Source organism: Hylobates moloch, unplaced genomic scaffold, assembly GCF_009828535.3.
Source record: "Hylobates moloch isolate HMO894 unplaced genomic scaffold, HMol_V3 SCAFFOLD_2, whole genome shotgun sequence".
NCBI classification, from domain to species: Eukaryota; Metazoa; Chordata; class Mammalia; order Primates; family Hylobatidae; genus Hylobates; species Hylobates moloch.
This window is the reverse complement of record NW_026652277.1, coordinates 18,914,597-18,941,232: the sequence shown is the minus strand read 5'-3', so window position 1 is coordinate 18,941,232 and position 26,636 is coordinate 18,914,597. Positions and strand designations below refer to the sequence as shown.

Here is a 26,636-nt window from a genome sequence, read left to right as displayed (position 1 = left end):
ACAAAGAACACTAAAAGCTTCGCAGATGAAACAAAAATTGAAAAGATGAAATGCATATGACTGAAGTTTGCACTCACTAAGAAGCAGAGATTAGTCTGATTTGATTTGATCTGATCTTCTTCCACATCCCTGAGCCACAGGGGAACCAAACTACCTGCACATCTGTCATGTGGAAGATTTCATAAGTAGGTGTCTCAGGCTCCAAATGGACTCAGTGATCTAACTCCTCGCTCTGTGAATTCACTGTAACAAATATGATAAACTTCAGGCCACACTAATATATTCTCTCTGGTAAAACAGATCTTCCAAGTTGTTTTATACTAGACTTCCCTCCCTACACCCATTCCCACATTGATAATTAAGCAAATGAAACCAACATTTTAACATCTCTAGTCCTTGATAAATTATTACCAACTTTAGACATATGATTAATGAATTGCTTGACTAATATGAATCATTGTACTTTATATCTATCTGTAGATAACAATGCATATGTTTTCCCTGTGACTTTTTGAGTTAAGAAATATATTTAACATAAAAATCTAAAAGCGTACTTGAATCTTAAACAGTCTCTTTAGAAAATTTAAAATGTTTATCTACAGCTTTTGGGGAATATCATACATTTCTTCTATTTTACTTAGTACAATAACTTGGAGTTATACTCACAAGCTGAAAGAACTATGTTTAGTATGATTTTATTGAAGTGTCTGTGTTAGATACACTTTCTAGGTGAAAAGGTTTTATGAAAGCATAGCTATTCTTTGGATATTATTATAACAACTATGTTATAGCTGTTTGCCACAAACTATGCAGTTTTTTTTTCTGTCTCCGGTAGCCAATCAGCAATTTTTGAAATACTTTTGCTTTATAACAAAGATTCAATGACATTCTCCATATTTACAGGTATTCTACTATATTTGAATGCGACTACAAATGACTGAAGTAGCAGATGGAAAATTTCCAAGCTGTGAACTAATCATTTAGACAAACTTCTCCATGTTTAACATTTAGCATTTCTCTCAATTAAGAGAGAATGTAAGACAATGTAGAAGTTTTAACTTTAAAATAAGTTAAGTGAATAATTTGTTAAATTTTATTTTCTAAGAACACAATAAAACTGTTAATTGAACATACTGCAGACTTTGGCCAAATTTTTCTTTCCTGTATATATGCTAAATCACTTTACAGACTATACCAAAGAAGCTAAAACCAGAATATTTAAGATTGCAATCACCAAGGCTCAAATTTGTTTATTTTTCCCCTGAAATCTTACATCAAACTGCAAAACTTTCCAATAATCTGGTATTTTCTTCTGAGTCTACACCTCCTTTAGAATAATACAAAAGAAAGTCATATTTCAAAACACAGTGCTTTCATGTAGTTTATTATTCTGAGACAAATATTATTCTGAGACAAACAGCATATTAGAAGATGAAAAGCTGCAGGTGATATCTTAAAAGTAAAGCCAATAGTATTTGCATTGTTCCCCTTGCTTTTTGATTCACACTGAAACGAACATTCATCTCTGCAGAATAAAGGAAGACTTAAACACCATCTGTAAATAAAGCTGGTGAGACATTGAGGCTAATGAGAAGGGATGCCAAAAATGTAATCAACCCAGTTCAACAACAAGAAAACAACACATTTAATGTGTGAGGGATGGGGGAGGACATCATAAAAATCATGTTAAGCATCCTTAAAATAGTCACCGTATTTTATCAATCTGAAGGCATCATCAGTTGTACAATGTGCCACTGCTTTAGTAACAGTTATCCTGGGGAAAATAAAATACTACTAATAATGTAAAAATGGATATTCATATAATACTTACATTCTAATAACTAATAATTTTAGTAACAATTCTAATGTGCATGCTGAAATCTGAAAGTTTAAAAGAGAATAAAGAGCGCATAAATTATTTTTCCATTTGCAGACAGTATTTTGTGATGTAGTCGATGTTTTGTTTTTCTAAATAAACCAGCTATCTCACCATTAATCCTTGGTGCAAGAAAGAAAATTCCTGTCATATGTGTTCAGCTGAAGAAAATATACTTCTGGCCCTTCTAATGAAGGACAGAAAGAATAATGAAAAGCAAATACTTCCTTTGAGATACACACTTTTTATTATAAATGTCTCAGAGCAGTTCCTAATCTAATCTGAAGATCTGATTCAAGATATAAGGAAATATCTTTAACTTTGTCATCATTCCTCACCGTGGTCTCCTCAGGTAATAGACAACAATGTAAAATGACAACATCATTTTACAGCTATGCAAAGAACTATGGCTAAGTTCCTAATGGAAATGTAATTAATTTTGCCTAATGGATTAGATTAAAAATAAGAATGTATTTACATACTGCATATCCATTAACAAATTACTGATGCTATAGTTATTTTTAATAACATTTATCTTTTAGTATTTAGAGTTATAAGTGATTTACATATTATCATTACAGTACTAGTGTGTATTCTGTATTCTGAATTTAGAATTATTAAATATTATAAATATAAAAAGATGTAAATTGTGAAATTAAAAACATAAACGTTGCAGTAGGAAGATGTGTAGGATTTTTGTATGGAATTAAAATTAAGTTTTTATCAGCTTAAAATGAATTGTTGTAACTATAAGCTGGTTTTTGTAAGCCTTGTGTTAAATACATAGCAAAAACCTACAGTAAATACACAAAAGGTAAAGAGAAAGCAATCAAAGCATACCACTACAGAAAATCATCAAATCACAATGGAAGATAGCAAGAGAGAAAGAAACAAAAGATCTACGAAACAGATAGAAAGGAATTTTTAAATGGCAATAGTAAGTCCTTACCTATTAATAATTACTTTAAATGTAAGTGAATTACATTCTACAACAAAAGGACAAAGAATGTCTTAACGGATAAAAAAAAAATCCAACAATGTGCTGCGTACAAGAGTCTCACTTCCACTTTGACGACACAGATATACTAAAACTGAAGGAACAAAAAACACATTCCATGCAAATGCTAACCAAAAAAGAGCACAGGAAGCTAGACTTACATAACACAAAATATACTTTAAGTAAAAAATGGTAAAAAGAGACAAAAAAGTAATTATATAAATATATAGCAATTAATCAAGAGGATATAATAATTATAAATATACATGTACTCAATATGAGAGAACCCAAATATATAGCAAATATTAATAAATCTGAGGGGAGAAAGAGACAGCAAAACACTAATAGTAAAGGACTTTGATATCCCACTTCCAACAATGGATAGATCATACAGACAGAAAATCAATTAAGAAACACTGAACTTAAATGATACTTTAGAGCAAATTGACCTAACAATCATATACAAAACATTTCATTCAACAGCAGCAGAATACACCTGCTCAAGAGCACCCAGAACATTCTCCAGGATAGATAATATGTTAGGCCACAAAACGAGCATTAACAAATCAGGAAGTTTGAAGTCATATCCAGCATCTTTTCTAACCAAAATGGTATGAAACTAGAAATCAATGACAGGGGAAAAGTTGGAAAATTCACAAACACGGCAATTAAAACAACACACTCCTTAAAAACCAGTAGGTCAAAGAAGAAATCAAAATGAAATAAAAAATCTGAGATAAATGAAAATGGAGACACAACATACCAAAACTTATGAGATACAGCAATAGCAGTTCTAAGAGGAAAGTTTATAGTACTAAATACCTAAAAAATAAAAAAAAATTCAGAAATAAAAAACATCTCAAATAAACATTCTATCTTTATACCTCGAGGAACGTGAAAAAGAACAAACTAAGCTCCAAGTTAATAGAAAGAAGGAACTAATAAAGATCAGAGCAAAAATAATGGCAATGAAGAAAAAAAATAAAAAGATCAATGAAACTGAAAATTAATTTTTTGAAAAGATAAAATTAACAACCCTTTAGATATAATAAAAACAGAAGACGCAAGTAAATAAAATCAGAAACAGACATTACAACTGATGCCACAGAAATACAAAGGATCATACGAGACTGCTATGAACAATTATACTTCAAGAAATTGAATAGCATTAAAGAAATGGATAAATTCCTAGAAACATACAACCTGCCAAGATGGAATCAATAAGAAATAAAAAAAAATCTAAACGGATTAATTATGAGTAATGAGATTGAATAATTAACCAAAAATTTCCCACCAAAGAAAAGTCCAGGGCCTGACGGATTCACTGCTAAATTCCATCAAACATTTAAAGAATTCATAATAATCCCTATCAAACTCTCCCAAAAACTGAAGAGGAAGAAACACTTCCATTTTTTAAGATCAGCCTGGGCTTGGCGCGGTGGCTCACGCCTGTAATCCCAGCACTTTGACAGGCTGAGGCAGGCGGATAACGAGGCCAGGAGATCAAGACCACCCTGGCTAACACAGTGAAACACCGTCTCTACTAAAAATACAAAAAATTAGCTGGGCGTGGTGGCGGGCGCCTGTAGTCTCAGCTATTCCGGAGGGTGAGACTGGAGAACGGCATGACCCTGGGAGGCAGAGCTTGCAGTGAGCCAAGATCGCGCCACTGCACTCTAGCCTGGGCTACAGAGCGAGACTCCATCTCAAAAAAAAAAAAAAAAAAAAAAAAAAAAAATTCAGCCTGATTCCAAGCCAGAAAAGGAGACTACAAGGGAAGAAAATTACCGGCCAATATGACTGACGAATATAGATGCAAAAATCCTCAATAAAATACTAGCAACCTGATTTCAACAACAGTGTAAAAGGATCATATATTATGACCAAGTGGAATTTATCCCTGGGACATAAAGATGGTTCAACACATATGAATATTAATAAATGTGATACATAACATTAACAGAATGAAGGCTTAAAATCTTATGATCAGGTCAATAAATGTAGAAAAGGCATTTGACAATATTTAACATCCTTTCATGATAAAAACTCCAAACAAATTAGGAATAGAAGAAATGCTCCTCAATACATTAACAGTCTTAAATCCTTTAAACAAGTATTGGGAGGATGTGGGTAAAAGCGAACCCCTGTACAAGCCCAAAGTTAACATCACACTCAATGGTAAAAAGCTACAAGCTTTTCCTCTAAGATCCTCAAATCTTTGTCTCTAAGACAAAAATTCATAGAGAACTACAAAAGATTCCAAATAGCTAAAGCAATTTTGGACAAGAAGAAAAAAACTGATGGCATCATACTTCCTGATTTCAAATTATATTACAATGCTGTAGTAATCAAAACAGCATGGTACTTGCATAAAAGCAGAAACATGGACCAATGGAGCATAATAGAAAGCACAGAAATAAGCCCACACATATACAGTCAAGTAATCTATAAAAAAAAAAGTGACAAGAATACACAATGGGAAAAAATAATCTCTTCAATAAGTGGTGTTAAATAAATGGATATCCACATGCAAAGCAAAATGAAATTGGGCTCTTATCTTACATCATGTACAAAAATCACAATGAGAGAAAGTATTTCCAAACCATCTAACAGATAAGAAGTTAACATCAAACTACGTAAGAAACTTACACAACTCAACAGCAAAAACAAACAAAACAAAAAACAACAAAAAATAATCCAATTTTAAGAGGGGCAAAATACCTGAATAGACATTTTTTTCCAAAGAAGACATAGACAACAGGCATATGAAAAGGCACTCATTATCAGTAATGATCAGGAAAATGCAAATCAAAACTACGATGAGATATTAACTCTCATCTGTTAGGATGTCTATTATCAAAAGTTAAAAGATATCAAGTGTTGGTGAAAATGTGGAGAAAAGGGAACAGTTACACCTGTTGGTAGGAATGTAAATTGATGCAGCCATTATGAAAAACAGTATGCAGGTGGCTCAAAAAATTTAAAATGTAACTATCCACATGATCCAGCAATCCCAGTTCTGGGTGTATATCCAGGGGCAATAAAATCACTATTTCAAAGAGACATCTGGACTCCAGTGAACTCCCATGTTCATTGCAGCATGATTCACAATAGCCACAATAGGGAAACAACTTACATGTATGGAGATAGAAGAATGGATAAAGAAAATGTAACATATATGTACAATGGAACATTATGCAGCTTTTAAAAAAATCAAGAAATCCTGTCATTATGAAATTAGAATAATGCCATGTCTATTACACTAAGTGAAATAAGACAGACACAGAAAGCAAATACTGCATGATTGCACATATAAGAGGAATCTAAAAGTTGAACTCACAGAACAGAGTAGAGAGGTAGTTAGCAGAGGTTGAGGGATGAAAGAAATGGAGATACGTTGGTAAGATGGTACAAATTTTCAGTTATCAGAAGAGTAAGTTCTGGTGACTATAGTCAGCAGTAAGATATTGTACAGTTGAAATTTGCTGAGAGTAGATCTTAAGTGCTTTTTTTGTTGTTGTTGTTTTTGAGACAGAGTCTTGCTCTGTCACCCAGGCTGGAGTTCAGTAGCATGATCTTGGCTCACTGCAACCTCCACCTCCCAGTTTCAAGCAATTCTCCTGCCTCAGCCTCCTAAGTAGCTGGGATTACAAGTGTGTGCCACCATGCCCAGCCAACTTTTGTATTTTTAGTATAGAAGACATTTCACCATGTTGACCAGGCTGGTGTTGAACTCCTGACCTCAGGTGATCTGCCCACCTCGGCTTCCCAAAGTGTTAGGATTACATGCACGAGCCACCGGGCCCGGCCAAGTTCTCTTACCACACACACACACAGAGGATGGGTAACTATATGAGGTTACAAATGTGTTAATTATTAATAGTTTGATTGTGGTAACTATTTCATAATACATAGACATGTCAAAATATCATATTGTACACCTTGACTGTATACCCTTTTGCCAATTATATCTTAATAAAGTAGGAAAAATAAATTAACAATATTACAAAAGTATTGAAACAAATCAGGTATAATTCATAACTGAGAATGATTTGAAAATTAAATTAGAAAAAAGCTATAGCTCAGAGTATGAGAGAGAAGACTTGGAAGAGCAAATGATGATGTTTTAAGACAAAGTAAAAATAAACTAATTTAAGGGCATAAAAACTATTGGGGAATATTAATAACATTTTTGATTTAATATTTCTTTTTCATTCAAGTCAACACTGTCTTGAATTAGAGTAATGGAAAAAACAGCAGGTCTGAGAAATATCTTGCGGTTGTAGTCAGTGGAATTTGCAACCAAAGAAGTTTAAGAAGACAGTCAAAGACGACTGTGGAAATTCAAGCCCAGGTTGCTGGAGAACACTGCTTTCATTAAAATTACAAGGCAGGCATAAGGGGAAAAGGTTGATTTTGAAGTACCAAAGAAAAGTAAAATAAGCTACTGTTCAGTCATTTTCTATAAAATAAAAGTTGTAGGTAAGATAGAAACCCACATCTTGGGGATTAGGTCAACATTTTGGTTTGTGTGTATGTGACTTTGAGTTTTTATTTATTTTGCTTTGTTTTATTGGCCAAGGAAGAAAAATGCTATCAACAAATAATCAGTTAATATTAAAAGGAAATCAATGCCCCTTAGTGAAGTTACAAGCATGATTCTTACTTCAGATAACATGATGCTATGAAAAAAAAAAAAATGACTGGAAAGCATCAAGAGTAACTTTTTTTTTATGTAGAGCCCAATTTTTATTTTTGTTTCATCTTATGGCAAGATGCCTTTATCAAATTCGTTTATCAAACCTATGGATTCAACAAGCCTTGTGGTTTTGACCCATAGTTTATTTTGTTATGAAGCCAATGCAAAAAACACAGCTCATACAGTTTTTAAAGTTTTTTTATTTTTCTTCCAAAACTTGAAACAGAAAATTGGGACCAACACTCAGTAACTGATATTTCCCATCTCTGCCTATGCTTCTAGCAGCTGTTTTACCTCCCCTTGGAACTGTGAGCCACAGAATGGATTCAGCCAGATAATTAGGGCAACAATAGTTTCAATGGTGACTCATGTTTCTTTTCTGTGTTCTTTTTTTGTTCTCTTCTGACTCTGAAGTCACAGTGATTCTCTCTAATCTCAGATTTGGGGGCAATGTGGGGAAAGCCCTCACCATTGAAATCAGACCAGCTTATGTAAAATCACAATCCAGTCCTTAATTTTCTATTCTCATCCACGCTATTTATGCTCTTTAATTTTTCATATCTGTAAATTGGAGATTGTAGCCTCTTCCTTTCAGGTTTAGTGTGTTTGATGAGCCCTATATTACTAGTGGTGAACATTATGGTTCCAAGAAGCAGTGACTGCGTTCTGCCACTTTACAGCTACGTACCCTTGAGCAGGTTATCTCCTTTTCAATTTCCTCCATAAAATTAGTATAATAAAGGCATTAATCCTGCCCCACATATAACATCTATTCACCTGTGATGGACCAGGCACTCTTCTAGACTCTTAAAACATTGTAAGATTAAGTAAGATAAAATACGCATGAATGGCCAGTTGTAATATTGTCCCTACATATCACCTCTCTTTCTTGTAAAGATTTTCTATCTCCCCTACCCTTGCTGAGCTCCCTGTAGGTAGAAAACACTTCTCTGTCCCATTGTTAGGATCTGAACAATGGATAATGAACATGAACAGACACAATGAGATGTATACCATGTTCCAACTGAAATTTCAAATATGCTTTTTTTTCCATCCTCTACAAAATGTGTCAAATAGGGACTTGGTCTTTTAGCCATGGTCTCAGAGAGACAGGACCACGTGAAACAGAGATACATAGCTTAGAGATATGTAAAATTACACAGATTTATGATTAAGATCTATCAGTCTGTCCATCTATCTGTCGGTCTATCTATGTCTTTGCTCTTATTCTCTATGCCAACCCACACACTTCAGAGCAAGAAATAAATGTAGTCATAAGCTAGTGAGACTTGGCTTTCAACAAAAGCTGACTGACATATAGTATCTGGCACATAGAAATACTTAATATTTTAGCAATAATATTAAAACTACAACTAAAATATATAATGAGAGTATATAAAACACCTAAAATTATTGACATTCCTCTACCTCCTTATCCATCCAACAAATATTTGTTGAGTACTAGTACGTGTCAAATACTGTTGTAGGTATTGGAGATTAAACAGTGAAGAGGTGATACACCTGCTCCCATGCAACTAACATCATTATGGGGGAAAATAGAAATTTAACTATAAGGGTGATAGGTATTGTGGAGAAAAATAACACCAGGAATAGAAATAGAAAATGCCAGATAAGAAAGAAACTGTGTGTGTGTTGTGCTCAGAAGAGGCTTCCCTGAAGAAGAAACTCTGGCAGAGACCAGAAGGAAGTAAGCGAGGGAGTCAGATAGACATCTGTGGGAAACCTGTTCCAGCAAGAGGGGAAAGCAGATGGAAAAGCCCTAACCATAGATATGGTTTGGCTGCGTCCCTACCCAAATCTCATCTTGAATTATAGCTCCCATAATTCCCAAATGTCATGGGAGGGACCCATTGAGAGGTAATTGAATCACGGGGCAGGTCTTTCCTACACTGTTCTTGTGAAAGTGAATAACTCTTACAAGATTTGATGGTTTTATAAAGGGGAGTTCCCCTGCACACACTCTCTTTGGCTGTGCCATGTAAGATGTGACTTTGCTCCTCCTTCACACCTTCTGCCGTGATTGTGAAGCTTTCACAGCCACGTAGAACTGTGAGTCAGTTAAATCACCTTTCTTTATAAATTACCCAGGCTCGAGTATGTCTTTACTAGCAGTGTGAGAATGGACTAATACACCATAAATTGGCTGAAGTGCTCAAGTATTAGCTAAGAGGCCTTTGTAGTAGGGAAAAGTGAATGAGATATACACTGGTGAAAGGTGAATTCAGGAGGTATAAGGGGTTAGTCATTTATTCCTTGGAAGCTATCATTAGTTTCAGGTTTGCTCTGAATGAGATAGAAAGTCATAGGAAGGTTCTGACAATAGAACGGCCTAATCTCATCTAAGTTTAAAAAGGAACATGTGGGCTGCTGTTTTCAGAATATAGCACTCAAGGGTAGGACCAGATAGATCATTTAAAAAGCAATTGCAATAATCCATGCATAGACACTGGTTGCTTAGACCACGGGTAAAGTGGTGAGGGCAATGAGGAGTGGGTACTAAACCAAATTTGTTACTATAAACCAGATTTGTTAATATGGAATAAGCAGCTAGACATAAACTGTCATTTGCTGAGATAGAGAGGTATACAGGAGTCACAGGATTGAGAGGCAACTGGTAATCAGGAATTCACTTTTAAGCATGGAGAGGTAAGGGTAAATTTGTTCAGTTCTGCCTCTTGTTTTACTGGCCTTCAAGAGGGGATTTGGCTGTCTCCAGAGTTCTGTGAAAAACCATGACACAGAGTGGTGACACCAACCGATCCTGTTAGGATGCTGAGTGGTGGGTAGGATCAGAGCTATGTCACATAGCTGCAACTGAAAAGATTGGAATCAGCCCCATCCCCTGACTCTGCCTGGGATGGAGTTGGTGCTCCACTGACCAATGAGGCTAAGATGATAGAGCAGGGATGGATGTTAAGTTTTCAGCAATTGAGAATGTTGTTGGGTCCCAGACTCTGATCACTCCAGGGAGGAGATCATGTTCCCTCTTGTCGTGCACTCTAAGCGCTCTCAGTCTGAGTGCCAACCTCCACTAGTTTAATAACCAGTCTTCTTAGATCACTATGCACTTCTCAGAATGGGTTTCTCCTCATAACATTATTCAAGGCCTGGGTTGTGTTTATTTTAGGATATTTTCTATCATTATCTTTAAGATGCCTTCTAGACACCCAGGTTAAGCTGTTGAGTAGGTAGTGAGTATATGAGTCTGGAATTAGGGGCAAGTTTGAAAATTGATATATATCTGGAAAATATGTCATTTATGTCATTTTAATAGACATAAATCCATAATATAGTGAGGAAACGGTTGACAACAGTTGTTAGAAATATTTGAAGTGCTTCCTGAGAGTAAACTGAGACGTTAATAAAGCATCCAATGCGATGTAATTATAAGGCAAATGTTTTGGTTATTGTAACTCCTTAAATATAATGGAATTACATTTTAACTTCAGACATGATTTTCTAGTATTTTGCATGTGATAAGACATAGACATAAGTGATTCAAACATCTTGACTATGTTTGACACTTTAAAACTAATTACTAGCAAGGATCTAAAAAAAATCTTTTCCAGAGTTAATAGATTTGAGAAAAAGAACAAAAGCAAGGTCATGTTGGAAACTTTGTAGAAATGAAATATTGATTTCCTTGGAAGTTTTCCAAGTAAACAGATTTAGAAATAACCCCAAATTGAAATGTTCTCTCTTACCAGGGTAGAGGGTGCAGTCCATGAATGACAGATCATCAATCGCAATATCTCCAGTGAAGCCATCTCCCACTGAAGCCTCCAACAATAACTAAAAAAATAAAAATAAGAAATGTTTATGTGGTAAAGGAAATTAAGTTATGGAATGGATTTAAGGAGAATTTAAAATTTACCCGAATATAACCTTCTGTGCCATTAAAAAATTACTTTGCAGTAGTCTCCATAAGTGGTCATCTTGCCTTGAATACTTCTAGTAACAGAAACCTCCATACTTCATTGAGCCTATTATACCCATGCAGCTCACTGCGTTTCTGATGAGTTTCCATTTTTGATCAGTATATTAGATTGATATCCACTGCCCTATAACTTTCAGCCATTAGTTCTAGATTTGTGTTGTTCTCTTCTGGTCCTTTAAGTATTTGAAGGCAAATAATTGTCCCCTGATCCCCCTGGGTCATCTGTTTCCCAAGTTAAACCTCCTCATCTTCCTAGATTTTCTACCAGAGTTGCTTGCTAGGATATACAGTTTTAAGGGCTTTAAAATGTTTCTCACATGACAGTGATTCTGTAACATTCTATGAAATTGGCTAATTGTGATTAGATCTCCTTCAGGGCCACATTAATCACAGTGAAGTCAGATGACATTTGTGCTGCTACAGGAGCTGCAGTTCCACCAAAACCTAGTAAAATATGAGATACCACATATAGACAAACCACTGTAGCATATGGTAGGTTGTGATTAGGGCTGAGATTTACTGTAACAGAATTAATCATGATGAATTGTTTTAATACTTATGCAAATGTGTTGCATGCTTACTAGGAATTCCAGCAGAATTTAATAATAAAGAACTTCTAGCAAACTCAAACTTAGAAAAATACATTGTTTTCCCATTCTTATATGAACGTATGTTTTCATTTCATTTTCCCCACAGATGTTGTATGTGGGAGTTGAAGTTTTACTTTTCAAGCTCTAGCCTTCATTCAGTGTTACCAAATACATTATTTGTTGACATCCTCCTTGAGAAATAAAGTTTTAAAAGGTCAAATTGCTGACCTCAAACCTCTTAACACTTTTCCCCAACTTTCTACTTTTTCTTGAGGTCTACCAGGATTTTCTCCCTGATTTGTTACTAAGGAAATTAGTTAATTTGGGAAATGTTTCTGCATAGAACTAGTCCACCTGACATTGTTTGAACAACATTTAATGGTGTTATACAGGAAGTGTCCTGATGTTTTACAATGAGTCTCTCCAAACGTAAAAATGAATCCTTTTTCCCTACCACCATCATGAGTGAAAGGCATTATAGGCAAAGAAAACAAAAATGTGTAAAGAATGTTTAGTCCTAAATCATAAAATTATTTTCAATAAACCTAAACTAGCAGACATAATTTGAAAGAACATACTACAGAAAAACGTATTCTGTTTTATTTTTAAAAACAGAGTTGGGTGAACAATTGGGGAAAAGGCACAAATATAAATTAATCACTAATAAATGTCCTGCACCAATATATGTAAATCCCACTGCAATACAACACAGAACATGCTAACAAATTGCTTAGAAGAAACAGCAAGAGAAAGAAGAAACTAGGGTAAATAAAAATAAATACTAGTGACTTGGCCTCACTCCTCATGATTATCATTATCTTATTAATGAGAAGGAATAGAAAATTGATATTAACATCCCACTTCATAGAGAGTGAGGTTGTTGTACATATAAGTAGCTGTAAACAAGCTTTAGGGATATATACACATTCATAGCTCCTTTCTGGTGTTTGGAGTCAATTGTTCCAAGACTTTTTACTGTCTTTATATAGTCACAAATTAAAAAATTGGCTATTTATGAAAATTTCAGACAAAATTCTGTAACCCAGAGAGGGCCATAACAGATTAGAGAATGTGATTTGCTCAAGGCATTTTTCTTTTGGAGTTTACTTCACGTTGCATGAGAAGTATTTTAATATTGTTTCTATCTGCATTCAAAGCCAACGGGAAGACAGAAACAATCCAAGACAGAAGACAGTTGGGTTTGCTCTAATACATAATTAAATCATAATTTTTACCAAAATATCTTCAATTTGCTAACCTCTAAATGTTAGCATTCTTGAGAATTAATGAACAACAATTACAATTTGAGAAACTAAAATTGTCCATTTGTATGATAGTCTCAATCTCTTTTGAATATTTAAGAAAAGCATTTTTAAAAGACTTTTTGATAATAATCACACTTCAGGAACAAAGTTATGACTGTTAAGGTTTAACCCTACTTTAACTCTGTATCTTGGTCTCGCAAAAAAGCTTGGTAAATTATTCTAAAATACTAGTCCTAAGAAAATGACCACCAAAAGAATAAACCCAAATGCCTCTATTATGAAAATGTCACTTTCATTTATGGTGTTTTTTTTCCCCAAGAACGAATAGAAGATTATCAAAACACAAGCATTATACATTGTATGTAAGATAGTATTGCTATTCTGGAAATTAGGGAAGCCGAATTTTACTCCTAAGTCCCATTGGTACCTTACGGAGTGCCTCAAAGGGGAAGTGAAAATCCAGTTTAGTTTAAATGACCTGCCTTATCTGTACAGGCCAATTCTACTTATATTAGAACTATCATCGTCTTGGAAATGTTATGAAGTAAACCAGCTCATCCAAGCTGTTCTTTGCAGGGGCTGCCGCCTGCTCCATGTAAAGACAGACTGGCCTTGGCAACCACGTTGGAACTTTGAGGCTTAAACATTAACGAGGCTCTAGCAACTTTCCTGAACTCAACCTTCTATATATTCAGGAAACTGAATGACTGACCAAAAATTTTAAATGATATAGAAACGATTGTCCTCACACACAAACACATGTTTTAGGCCCCATTAACCCATAAGAGAAATGGAATTAATTCAACCTGCTGCTTACTTTCAATTTAGCTATCATGTATTTGTAAAATATTACCCAATTCCAATATAACATATCAGTTTTTAATATAATGTATCTTCAGATACATTAAAAATTGGTATGTTTTATAAATATAATGTATTTTCAGATATATTATAAATTTATAAACTTTAAACAAGAATTTCTGTCTCAAATATAATGTATTTTATATGAAGATACATTACATTTGAGGCAGAAATTTTAGTTTAAAATTTATAAAAAGCACATATTCTATGTGGAGCAACTGGGACTCCAATGCATTCCTGATGACAATCCCAAATGGCACAGCCATATTAATACAACTAATTTGGCAGGTTCTTATAAAATTAAACATACACTTTCATATGAGATGGCAATGCACATGTAGGTATTTGTTTATTCAAGACAAATGAAGATGTGTCTAAACAAGAACCCATTAACAAGGTTTATACAGGCTTTGTTAATAATCTCCAAAAGCTCAAATCAACCCAAATATCTCCCAGCTGGTAAGCAGATAAGCAAATTTCAGTACATTCATACAATAGAATACCACTCAGTAACAAAAAGGAACAATGATGTACGCAACAATAGCTGTGAACCTCAAAAGCATTATAGTAAGTGAAAGAAGCCAAACTCAAAAGCCTGTATCATTTGTCAACCCCTTTAATGCCATTTTAGAAAAGCTAGAATTATTGGTGTATTAGACTACTCTCATGTTGCTATAAAGAACTGCCTAAGGGGGGGATCACGAGGTCAGGAGATCGAGACGACAGTGAAACCCCGTCTCTACTAAAAATACAAAAAATTAGCCGGGCATGGTGGCAGGCGCCTGTAGTCCCAGCTACTCGGAGAGGCTGAGGCAGGAGAATGGCGTGAACCTGGGAGGCGGAGCTTGCAGTGAGCCGAGATCGCACCACTGCACTCCAGCCTGGGCGACAGAGCAAGACTCCGTCTCAAAAAAAAAAAAAAAAGAACTGCCTAAGACTGGGTAATTTGCAAAGAAAAGAGGCTTAATTGACTCACAGTTCTGTAGGGCTGCGGAGGCCTCAAGACACTCCAGGGACTGTTGTGGGGTGGTTGGAGGGGGGAGGGACAGCATTAGGAGATATACCTAATGCTAAATGACGAGTTAATGGGTGCAGCAAAACAACATGGCACATGGATACATATGTAACAAACCTGCACATTGTGCACATGTACCCTAAAACCTAAGGTATCATAATAAAAAAAAAAAAAAGAAACTTACAATCGTGGCAAAAGGGGAAGATAACATGTCCTTCTTCACATGGTGACAGGAGAGAGAATGAGACCCAAGCAAAGGGTGAAACCCCTTATAAAACCATCAGATCTTGCTAGAACAGTATGGGGGAAACCACCCCCATATCTCCACCTGGTCCCACCCTTGACCCATGGTGATTTTTACAATTCAAGATGAGATTGGGGGGGGACACAGAGCCAAACCATATCAATTGGGAAAGAAATCAGATTTGCGTTGACAGGAGCTGGGGGTGTAAAAGAGGAGATTGACTGTATCAGGAAATGTAAGATTTGGGGAAATGGTGGAGATATACCCTATTTTGGCTGTGGTTGTTGCTTACACAACTGTATACAGTTGACTCTTAAACATTATGAGTTTGAACTGCCTTGGTCCACTTATGTGTGGCTTATTTTAAACCAAACACAATAAAAAATACTGTGGCTGTGAAAGATGTGTATACAGAGGGCCAACATTTTGTTCCCAGTGCCGGACTTGAGTATGTGCTGATTTAGTTACATGGGGGCAGTCCTGGAGCTGATCCTCTGAATCCCAAAAGACAACTGTACATTTGTTGAAATTCATAGAACTGCTCACCTAAACAGGATAAAATTGACATATAACTTATACCTCAATAAACAAATACAAAGCATTTATTCTATACTTATTGCCATAAGTCATCAATGTGTCTATTACTTTCATGTCTTTTTCTCAATTGCTAATTTAATGTGTGGCATTTTATAACTGGCATATAGTAATCTCAGGAACCTCAAACTATTCTTCAATTCGGCTATGAACAATCTTCTCTTGCTATCCACTTATAATTTCCTAGAGGACAAATATTTATGCTCTCTCTTATACTTCTTAATGATATGCACTTATTTTTCAGTGGATTTTCCAATAATTAAAAATGCACAAACAGAATGAAAGGCATTACATAAAGGTTTCTTTTAGCCCATTTTAACACCTAAGGTGTTAAGTAAACTCTTATAAACACATTCAGACAACTATCTAATATTTAACCACATAACCTACAATTATTGGGAGCTTTTAGAAAATCAGCTTAGAATTGCAAACTTTTTAGGCCAATACTGAGGGAAATATTTGCTGGATAAATCATGTTTGCAATTGTTTACATAACCCTGAAACCAATCTCTTTGAAATAAAACTTAGATTTGGCCTGACAAATTTTATTATTCTAACTCTGTGGCTGACTCTATCACATACACAAAACTGCAGAATAATTGGAGTTTTTCAATTACTATAGTAGACATACGAAAACCATTTATCATGAAACAAGGGTCATAAGTGCCATGTTAAAACTGTGTGAGAAACTGGGCAAAGGAATGGATAATAATAACATTGTGGTAACAATAGAGACAATATAAAATGCTGAGATAGATAAGTAGTCAAGAACTATAAGATGATTACTGATAAAAAAAAATGATGTCTACCAATTCTGTGTTCTTATTTTGGGAAACAAAATCATGACAAAATTTATGTTGATCTTTTGGCATTATATTGTATTTCTTCTTAGCTAATGTCTGGCTTATAGCTTGCTGAGAATTTTTGATTTAAAAAAGAAAAATGAGTGCCTACTTAGGCATTGTGCCAAGTGATTCCATGGTTATCAGGAAGAAATAAATTCATCCCCATCCTTGACTATCTCACCATTTACAATAGAGAAGACTAAATGGTGGCCCTTGGGCTGGACCCAGTCCATAACAGTTTAGTTTAACTCCATCAGTGCTCTTGAGTCAGATTGGTTGCCAATATTTTAAAAGTAGGATATCTCACAAGAAGACATTGCTTCTCAGCTGCTGCAGACACTAGTCCTCCCTATTATGCTCCCACACCAAGGTTGTCAGTTGCTTTTCATTATTTTAAACTTCACCTACTTTACTAGTTCATTTTCACATTGCTGTAAAGAACTACGTGAGACTGGGTAATCTATAAAGACAAGAGGTTTCATCGACTCACAGTTCCACAGCCTGTACAGGAAGCATGGCTTGGGAGGCCTCAGGAAACTTACAATCATGGCAGAAGGCAAAGGGAAGCCAGCATTTCCTACATGGCTGGAGTAGGAGGAAGACAATGAAGGGGAAAGAGGGAAAGTGCGACACACTTTTAAACAACCAGATCTCATGAGAACTCCCTCATTATCATGCAAACAGCAAGGCGGAATCCGCCCCCATGATCCAATCACTTCCCACCAGTCCTGCCCCCAACACTGGGAATTACAAATCAACATGAGATTTAAGTGGGGGACACAGAGCCAAACCATATCACCTACTTCTTTCAATTCATGTCCCCATGCCTGTTTCCCATAGTTATTTGGGTTTGCCATTCCTTGCGCAGTTCAAGTCAGAAAGTATGAAGGGCCTGAGATTTTACCCTACTTGGAAGCTAATGACTTAATTTGCAACTATTTCATATATATACACTGATATAAGACACTAGATCCCTGATACCGAAAGACAGGAAAAAGCAACAGCCAGAGAAGTACCCTCCATTTCCACAGGGCAACATGAGGAGGCCTGGATGTTTACCTGCACGTGAGACAGTCATACCCATACGAGAGGAATACAAAATGAGGAGGCTCTAGCTGGAATAGGCTGCTGGCATGTCTGCCCATTCTCCCCTCCAGAGAAAGAGAGCTGGCAAGAACAGCTTATTTTTACTCTGGAATGTAAGCAAATGTCTTAAGGTAAAGACCATTTAAATATGCCCTTTGCTCAATGGCTGAACTGTGCAAAACAGAAGAAATCCATGGAGAATTATCTCCAAACAGGGCAGTTGGATGGTGCTACGTGGTTAAAATATTTCATTTGTGGAAGCATTATGATCCCTTAATTCTTTTCTAATAGATCTGCACATTGGAATGGTTAAATCAACTCAGTCTCCCCTCCCCTTATAACATGTCTCATTTTATACTCTTCTGAAGGAAGGAGTCTCATTTGTTAGAGTCTTCCAGATTTGACTACCCACCCGCTGCTTGCCCACAAAGCCTTTTCCCATCAAGGCCTCTGCTGTGTTGAGGGCAGACAGTAAATAATAATAATAATATTAAAAGAGAAATCAAAAACAATTTAAGAAATTGGGCCATTCAAAACCTCAGACATGTTTTTTTTACTTACAGAGAATTATTTCTGCTAATCTTGTTGAGTGAAAGAGAATACACACGTTGAGAGAGAGATAGGTAGAGAGAGGGAGGATGTGGCGAGCTGATCTTTACTTTGGAATGTAAACAAATGTCTTACATTACACATATCATCACACATATCATCTCTAGGCATTCAAGTCATATGAGATTAATTTGCTTTTTGTGGTTTTTAAAGGATTCACAAACCACAAAGTTCATTACAGTTCCATTTTCCTCTGTGTTTTTAGATGCACAAAAAAGGGCCAAAATTGGGGCACATTTTTGTTTTTGCCTCTAATATATAACAATGCCTTCCTGAAACCTGCCTAAGTAAATTTTTAAAAGAATCAATGTTGGTCATCTTGAAATTAGTTTGCTGCTTGAAACTCTGCACACTCACATGCTATTTTAAAGTATCCTCTGAGAACCCATATACCCTGTAACCCACTTAGCATCTCATATATTGTGTGAATGAGGACTAATCATTCTCAGTTTTTCCAATCCTAGAAATTATATAGAACCTATTTGACTAAAGGTTACAAAGAAGGATTTAATTGAAAAAAAGTCTGGTTGATATTCAAGAAAAAAGTGAAGAAGGTTCAGAGCTATTGATTAAATTTTTCAGTTAATTGTGTTTTTATTATTTAAAAATGACATAAGGCATAATAAGATTTTAACAGAATACAGTGTACTACTGTCCAATCAATAGGCTCACATATGCCAAAATTAAATTATTTAGGAAGCATAGTTTTAAAATTCTTAAATGTCATTTTTTTCCCATCAGACTAATTTTGTCTTCCATACCATTAAAGGTAATATTTAAAGAAAAGAGCTGAACTCTAATTTATTATTTTAATATACAAGTCTTTCTACAAAAAATCATATGCCTTTCATTCTCTTTGTAAAAGGAGACACCAAATCCCAAATTTACCCCTATTTTTATGTTTCTATGTAGCAACTTAACACTGATGTAGACCTAAGGCAGAAATAAAAAGATAGATTTAAACCCTACTTAAACCTTAATTAACCCATATTTGTCTTTTGTTCCAGCTCAATGTCCCATATACCCACCCATTAGTTATTGTGAATTAGAAATTGTATCTGAAGTTCCAGGTTAGATGTTACTTCCTCAGAGAAGCCTTCCTTGACCACTCAAGCTGAGGCTATTTTCTTTTTATTTTTACAAACTTCTTACAGTTTATAATCACGTTAAGTATTTGTGCATTTAATGTTTGTCTTCTCTATGAGACTTTAAGGACAATCTCCAGAAGGGATGCTGAAGGACACAAGCGCTTCAAACACAGCATCCAGCACAGTAACTAGCATATTATAAGCTCTTAATCTATTTTAGAAAAAATGAAACTTCTCCTTTCAACTAAAACTGTTGGTGTTACGCTTGGTGCCATGCCATATCCCACCTGTTTTTACATGACATACAATTATCAAAAAAAAAAAAAAAAATGTGCCAAAGATACTAATTACGCTAATATTTCACACTACTATCTAAACTGCTGATAAATCCTGCATCCTTTTATTTTGAAACCGTGTCTTTCTCTTCCTTACATGGCCTAGTTCCTGGATTCTAATTTGATTTCTACCTACATTTATATAGTTTTGCCATGATTGTCCTCCTTTTTCCATTCCCCAACTTATGCCTGCATTTCCAAGTCCTTTCCTTCAATCTTCAGTTATTTATCAAGCATCACTTTCTATCAGGAGTAATATCAATTTCATTTGTTAGATGAATTAAAAGAAATACATATACACACATACAGACACATATGTGTGTGCATATATATGCGTATGTGCAGAGACATATATAACACATGTGTACATATGTTTTAATTTATATTATATATCATGTAAATATTATATTTAATATAATATATAATATAAAATATAAAATTTATATTATAAAATAATATATAAATTAAAACATACACATATATGATATACATGTACATCATACATGTTATATATGTGTATAATAGCTATTAGTTGTGGCCAGTCTTACAACATATTTTTTAAAATCTATCATTTTAATACTAAATGGGTCCATAGAGAACATTTAGAATCTAAAATTCTTAGTTTAGATTTGAATAAATGAGACCCACAAAATTTAAATAACTCATCCATAGGCCTATAGAAAGACCATTGCTTAAATGATGTCCAAACAGTCAAAGAGTCTAATTCTTGACTGGTTTAAAAAGTCCAAATGCTTCAAATTTTTACTTTCACGTTCTCTTTTACTAGGCTTCTTGCTTTTTTTACTGATCACATAGTCACCAATAGGTGTTAAATGACAGCGGAAGCTATACAAATAATACAAAACCAATTTAAACAGTTATTTATATTTAAACAACTATTACTTCTTACTATAAAATTGTAACATCTACCAAGTGGTTAGCACTATAATAATAATGTAACATTTTCTACATGTGTCACACTCTATTTTTTTTTCATGGCACCTTAATATTCATTTTGTAACTGACTTTGGACCCTTACAAGAGTAACAAGTTCTGTATAATAAATGTTTTTCCAAAATAAACACTTTTTTCAATTTAGATTTTAAAATCTCATTTTAGTGAAAATAACACCTGCTTTTGAAACTGTTAGATTAAATTAAATTTGGCCTAAAGCTTCCTCCACAGTTATTACGTCAGTACTTTGAATCCCTACATAGCAAACAGCAACCTTAGTATGTAAACAACCTGCAATCTAAAGAGTATACTCTTGTAACCGAGTGTCTGCCAATCACAGCAGCCAAACTCCAGCACAAATGATTAAACCATGTTCATATAAAGCAAAGGCCTTAGCACACCATGCTCAAATAAGGCAAATGCTGAGCTCTAACCAATCAAGCTGTTTCTGTATGTCACTTCCTTTTTCTGTCTACAAATACTGCCTGCCCATGTTACTGGGTGGAGCTCTCTGAACTTCTCCTGGTTCTGAGTGTTGCGCAATTCATGAATCTTTCCTTGCTCAATTAAATTATGTTAAATTTAATGTAGGTAAAGTTTTTATTTTAACAAAATTAATGCTGTTAATAACATTTTCTTCTTTAAAAGTTACAGTGTTTCATTTGAAATGTAACTTTAAAGTTTCTTATTGTCAAGTTCCTGTCCACTTTGTAATTGCTCTTCAAATTTGACTTTCTTGAAAATAAAAATATAATGTTAATGTTATCTTTTTTATTACTTACATGTGGAAATACTTTGGTGTCACCTAAGCCTCTGATTCCCAAAATGGTATTTGAGGGTATGTTGAACATTAACTGTGACATAATGTGCACATTATAATGTAGTTTGGGGGTGGGGGAATTTAGCTCATCAAAATGTATAACAGACATTTCTCCTTACAATAAGGCTAATATATATAAAACAGACCTTACAAGACCAAAGAATAATAAGAACACAGGAATATTCATAAATGTTGCAAACCCTTTAACATAGAAACTAAACATCACTCCTTAACTGCTTGAAAAAAATAGATAATTTTAATTCTACAAATCTAGAGTAAAATCTCTTTGGTGGTTCATACCTTGGGAAGCCCTTGCAACCCAAGTTATCCTTGAATATTTAAGAGATATTTCATTACTTATGTGATTTATTAATGTGATAAATGTTAAGAGAATATTTTTAATGAAGTAACTTAGTTTTTGAACATGTTGAGGGTCATTAATTTCTTAAGGCCTTTTCTTTTTGTATTTCTTTTTCAGTTTGTGAAGATGTGGCGGTAGTACAACCAACAAGCCTTTTGGCTTTTCTATTTAAAAAAATTCCATTTGCAAGAACTTTCTGGATCTTCAGTTCATGAGATCCTAGGCACTATGTAGACTAGCTGTGCAAATTAAGTATTTTTGATTATATATTTGGTCAAAGTTTTGCTGAACATCTTTCATCATAATTTCACTAAACCAGGTGGCAGCCTTTCTCACTATACACATTTGTATAATGGGATTTTTGATGGCAGTAAGCCACACAACTGAAGAGAAAAGAAACACACTGTTGTATAGAGCCACATATTCATATTAAGCTAAGTGATAGAGCATCCCTTTATATCAAACTGATGAAATTGTCTATCAATGCTTTTCCCAAACTCATCAAGCATCATATTTTTGTACATACAAAAATAAAAATTAAGTATTCAATTATGACAAATTAGTATACTACTTTCCCTGAAAACTGGGAATTAGTTATCAAAACCGTTCTCATTGCATTATCTGGCAGCTCAACAGGATGGTCCTTTATCTCAGTTATGCCTGGGGTAAATATTCAAGCAATCATCTCAGCTTCATCTGTCACAAGATAAGCCTGAATTCTATTTTTTTGTTCTTGTACTCTGGTGTCCAGCCACTGCCCCAGGCTCCTATTTAAGAGGATGAGTTTGTCTCAAGCAGTGTCTCAAATCAGAAATCCCTTTAAAGCATTAGATCAGAAATTCCAGATCAAATTACATCCAGGCTTTTTCCCCTTCATGCCCAGGCATTTTACAGCAAAAGAAAATAAGCACTAGCACCTCTTGTCAGCCTCTTATAGTGTCTCCCCCTCTGGGTATATTCAGCTTGTGTCTGGTCTTCAGTGACCTGGACAATATCCCCGGAACGTAACCATAAAACAAAATGCCAGTTACTTAATACAAAATGAAAATATAACTCTACATGTATCTGAATATTTATGCTAGCTGGTTATCAAAATATGGTTATCAGGAAAGGAAATCTACTTGAACAAAATGAAGGATAGAAGTGTTTGCTAAGAAGATAAAGTAGAGGGAAAGAGGTCTGGAATATTCTATTGAGATAGTATCAGCAAACTAATATAGTCAGTTGTCTACCAACTACAAAGGGATACTGTATTGACACCCTCTCCTTTCTACTGAACTAAAAGCACAGATTAAATCTTCACCATTAACAAAAGCTCTTATTAACTGTTTGACACATCATCATTTTTTATAATTCAGCTACCTTCCACTGACTGCATTTAAGTTAGCATCTTTGTAATGAAATTTAAAGAGAGAATATAGGGTCCTTGATGCTATTTAGGAGATAAGCTAGAATGAATTGTCACATTTATTCATCTCAAGAAATTCATCTCAATAAGTTTTTAAAATATATTGTGACATTCAATAGCATGGCACTTACTTTACACATCATTTAACCTAATGTTTTCCCAATTTGTCTTTCTTTCCATCAGAATCATTAACAGCTTTTGCTAAAAATACAGATTCTTAGGATTCTCCTCTGGAGCTTTCAATATTGGTGTTTGTAGGGAATCTACATTTTTGTATAAGACTTTAGGTTTTTCTGATAATTAGGAAAATTTAAGAGCTACTAATCTAAGTTCTGTGTTAAAAACAAGTGGATTCCCAGGAATATAAAGTCCTTTGCCTGATAACTGAGATATTTTATAATTTTTCACACACGTGCAAATAAAAGTCCTAGGAATATAAATTACTTGGCCTGATAACTGAGATAAGAGTGAATTATCAATTCCTTTTAAATCAAATTTCTATTCAACCATGCAATGTGGAGAGAATACAGTATGCATACATTCATTTATTTTATTGCTCAAAAGAAAATTTTTGCTATGTTTTCCCTAGTCTATTGAGGATTCAGTTTGTACCTTGTAGTCTGCTATAAAACCAGCTAAAGCCTATATAAAAAATCATTTGTAATTTAGATGAGCTCTCTATTTCTACTTCCTAAGAATCTATTCTGCTTTCTCTAGTTCCTCACATTACCCAGATTATAGTTAAAAATAATGCTGCATGTCATTGTGAACTCTCAGTGTATAAGCTCATGTGGAATCTAGGACTTCTTCAATGACAACATTTCAACATTGAAACAAAATTAATACTAGTGCAGTCTGAAATCCACTCAATACATGATTTATTTGTACCTGCTTTTCATCCCTTGGATTCTAAGAGGTATGCTCCAGCAATGCTGCAAGCTCACTGACAGAGTTCATGAGTTACTGTAACGTAATTTAACGTCATCTAAGATACTATTCTGACTTCTCTCTTGATGGTCTTAGTTCACTGGCCACCTATGGGAGGTGCAGAGAAGCAACCACCTGACAAGGACACCTGTATTTGCTCTTAATTTATACCCAAGGCTGGGATGTTTCATATGATAAACAGACCAAATGCAGAATTAGTCTATATGTGGTCTGGCAATTGATCTCTGCAATAATCAAACCTCAAAGACAATCAACCCTGAAATCTAAGCTACATATTAAATAGCTTGGTTTTTAGGTTGCATGCTGCACGTTGCTGTGTATGCTGGCTTCATAGAAAACGCAAGTAGCAAAGGCCATTTTTTAAAAGTCATTAGCCCTGGAGCTCCCCTAGTTTTGAATCACATAGAAATCAAATCTCATTAGACTATTTTTTTTTTTGAAACAGAGTCTGGCTCTGTTGCCAAGGCTGGAGTGCAGGACGTGATCTGGCTCACACCTCTGCCTCTCGGACTCAAGCCATCCTCCCACCTCAGTCTTGGAGTAGCTGGGACCACAGGCGTGTGCCACCATATCCAGCTAATATTTTTATTTTTGTACAAATGGGGTTTGTCATCTTTCCCAGGCTGGTCTCAAACTCCCAGACTCAAGCAATCCACCTGCCTTGAATTCCCAAAGTACTGGTTTTATAAGTGACAGCCACTGTGCCCAGCAACTAAACTTCTAAAAATCAATTTTAAATAAAATTATCTAAGCGTGCAAGGAAAGATAAGAAGCCTAAGGAACCAGTGAGTTGAAGAATAAATGCAGTTTAAATCATACATGTAAACAACGTGATGTGATGTGGTAGGAATATCACCTAACATGCTTTACGAGTAAAAGGTCTTTTATTAGAAAACTGGATCTTAGTTTAGGATATCTTTAGATAGGAGTATGAAAAGTCTTATCATATTGATGATTAAAGTGCTTCCTTTGGCTAATTTTAAGGATAGGACATTTACTTTCATATAATTCATAGGAATCTTAGAGTTAAAAATAAAACTTCCCTTCTCAAATCCTTACTTTCATACTTTTTTTGCATTTCTTTCACTTCTGTGTTAATGGCCTGTGTCTCAACGTATTCTGTTAAGCCTTCTGAAAGCACATACTTTGTTTTCAGCCTCTTCAGAGAACCATCACTCCACCTCCTAGGCTTCTGAAGAAGCAGACCCAAGCTTATTGTTATTACATATTTCTAAAACTAGGTGACCAAGAAAAATTGATACTATTCCCATCATACCTTTAAGTTAATAATCAGGTGTATTCTGAGAGGTAAAGACCCAAGAGTGTTGGTTGTCTAATTGTGCAGCTAGATAAACAAATCTTAATGCTTGAAAATGTTCAAAGGTTATTCTCACATTGATTGTTGGTAACTATGTGTAACAACATGAAAAGAAAAAAATATCAAAGAATTACATCTGAGGATAACATACCATCTCTAAGGTAAGAAAAGCAACAAAAATTCTGCCTCAATTACTATTGAAATAATATATTTATCTTGTGAACTCTACAGTGGCTGGTTGTAAAGATCAGGCATTAGCAAACTTATAAAGACTTTTTAATGAAAACATTATGAAATATAGTTTCTAAAAAGTTAAATACACCCACACCAGTTTTTCACATTCTTTGGGATGCTTTAAGGCTGCCATTAAAGAATTGATTTAGTTGTGACATAGATCCTATGTTCCATGGAATCTACCAATCATAAAGATGTAATGCAAGGTAACAAAAATATAAATTGTGTGCGTGTGGGGGAGAAGTCAAGAGTATTTTTATGTGACCAAAGTTAAGTTGTTATCAGTTTAAAATAGTCCTGTATAAATACAGGACTCTGTATGTTAGTTTCACTAACCAGAAAGAAATAAATTACAGCAGATACACACACACACAAAAAAAAAAAAAGTGAAAAGAAACAAAGCTTAGCACCACAGAAAACCACCAAACTAGAGAGGTAAACAATAAGAAAGGAAGAAGTGAACAAGTAATCTAAAATACAATTAATGAAATGGTAGAAGTCCTAATTTATCAATACTAAACTTGAATAGAA

At 34.7% G+C, this 26,636-nt stretch overlaps 1 protein-coding gene across 1 annotated transcript in view; it reads right to left on the bottom strand.

Moving 5' to 3' along the window:
• MALRD1 (MAM and LDL receptor class A domain containing 1) overlaps positions 1–26,636 on the bottom strand; it is a 695,880-nt gene that overhangs the window by 477,347 nt on the left and 191,897 nt on the right. Inside the window, exon 19 of the mRNA XM_032166926.2 lies at positions 11,298–11,385. Within this exon, the coding sequence (XP_032022817.1) occupies positions 11,298–11,385 (88 nt within the window). The remainder of the gene's footprint in view (positions 1–11,297; positions 11,386–26,636) is intronic.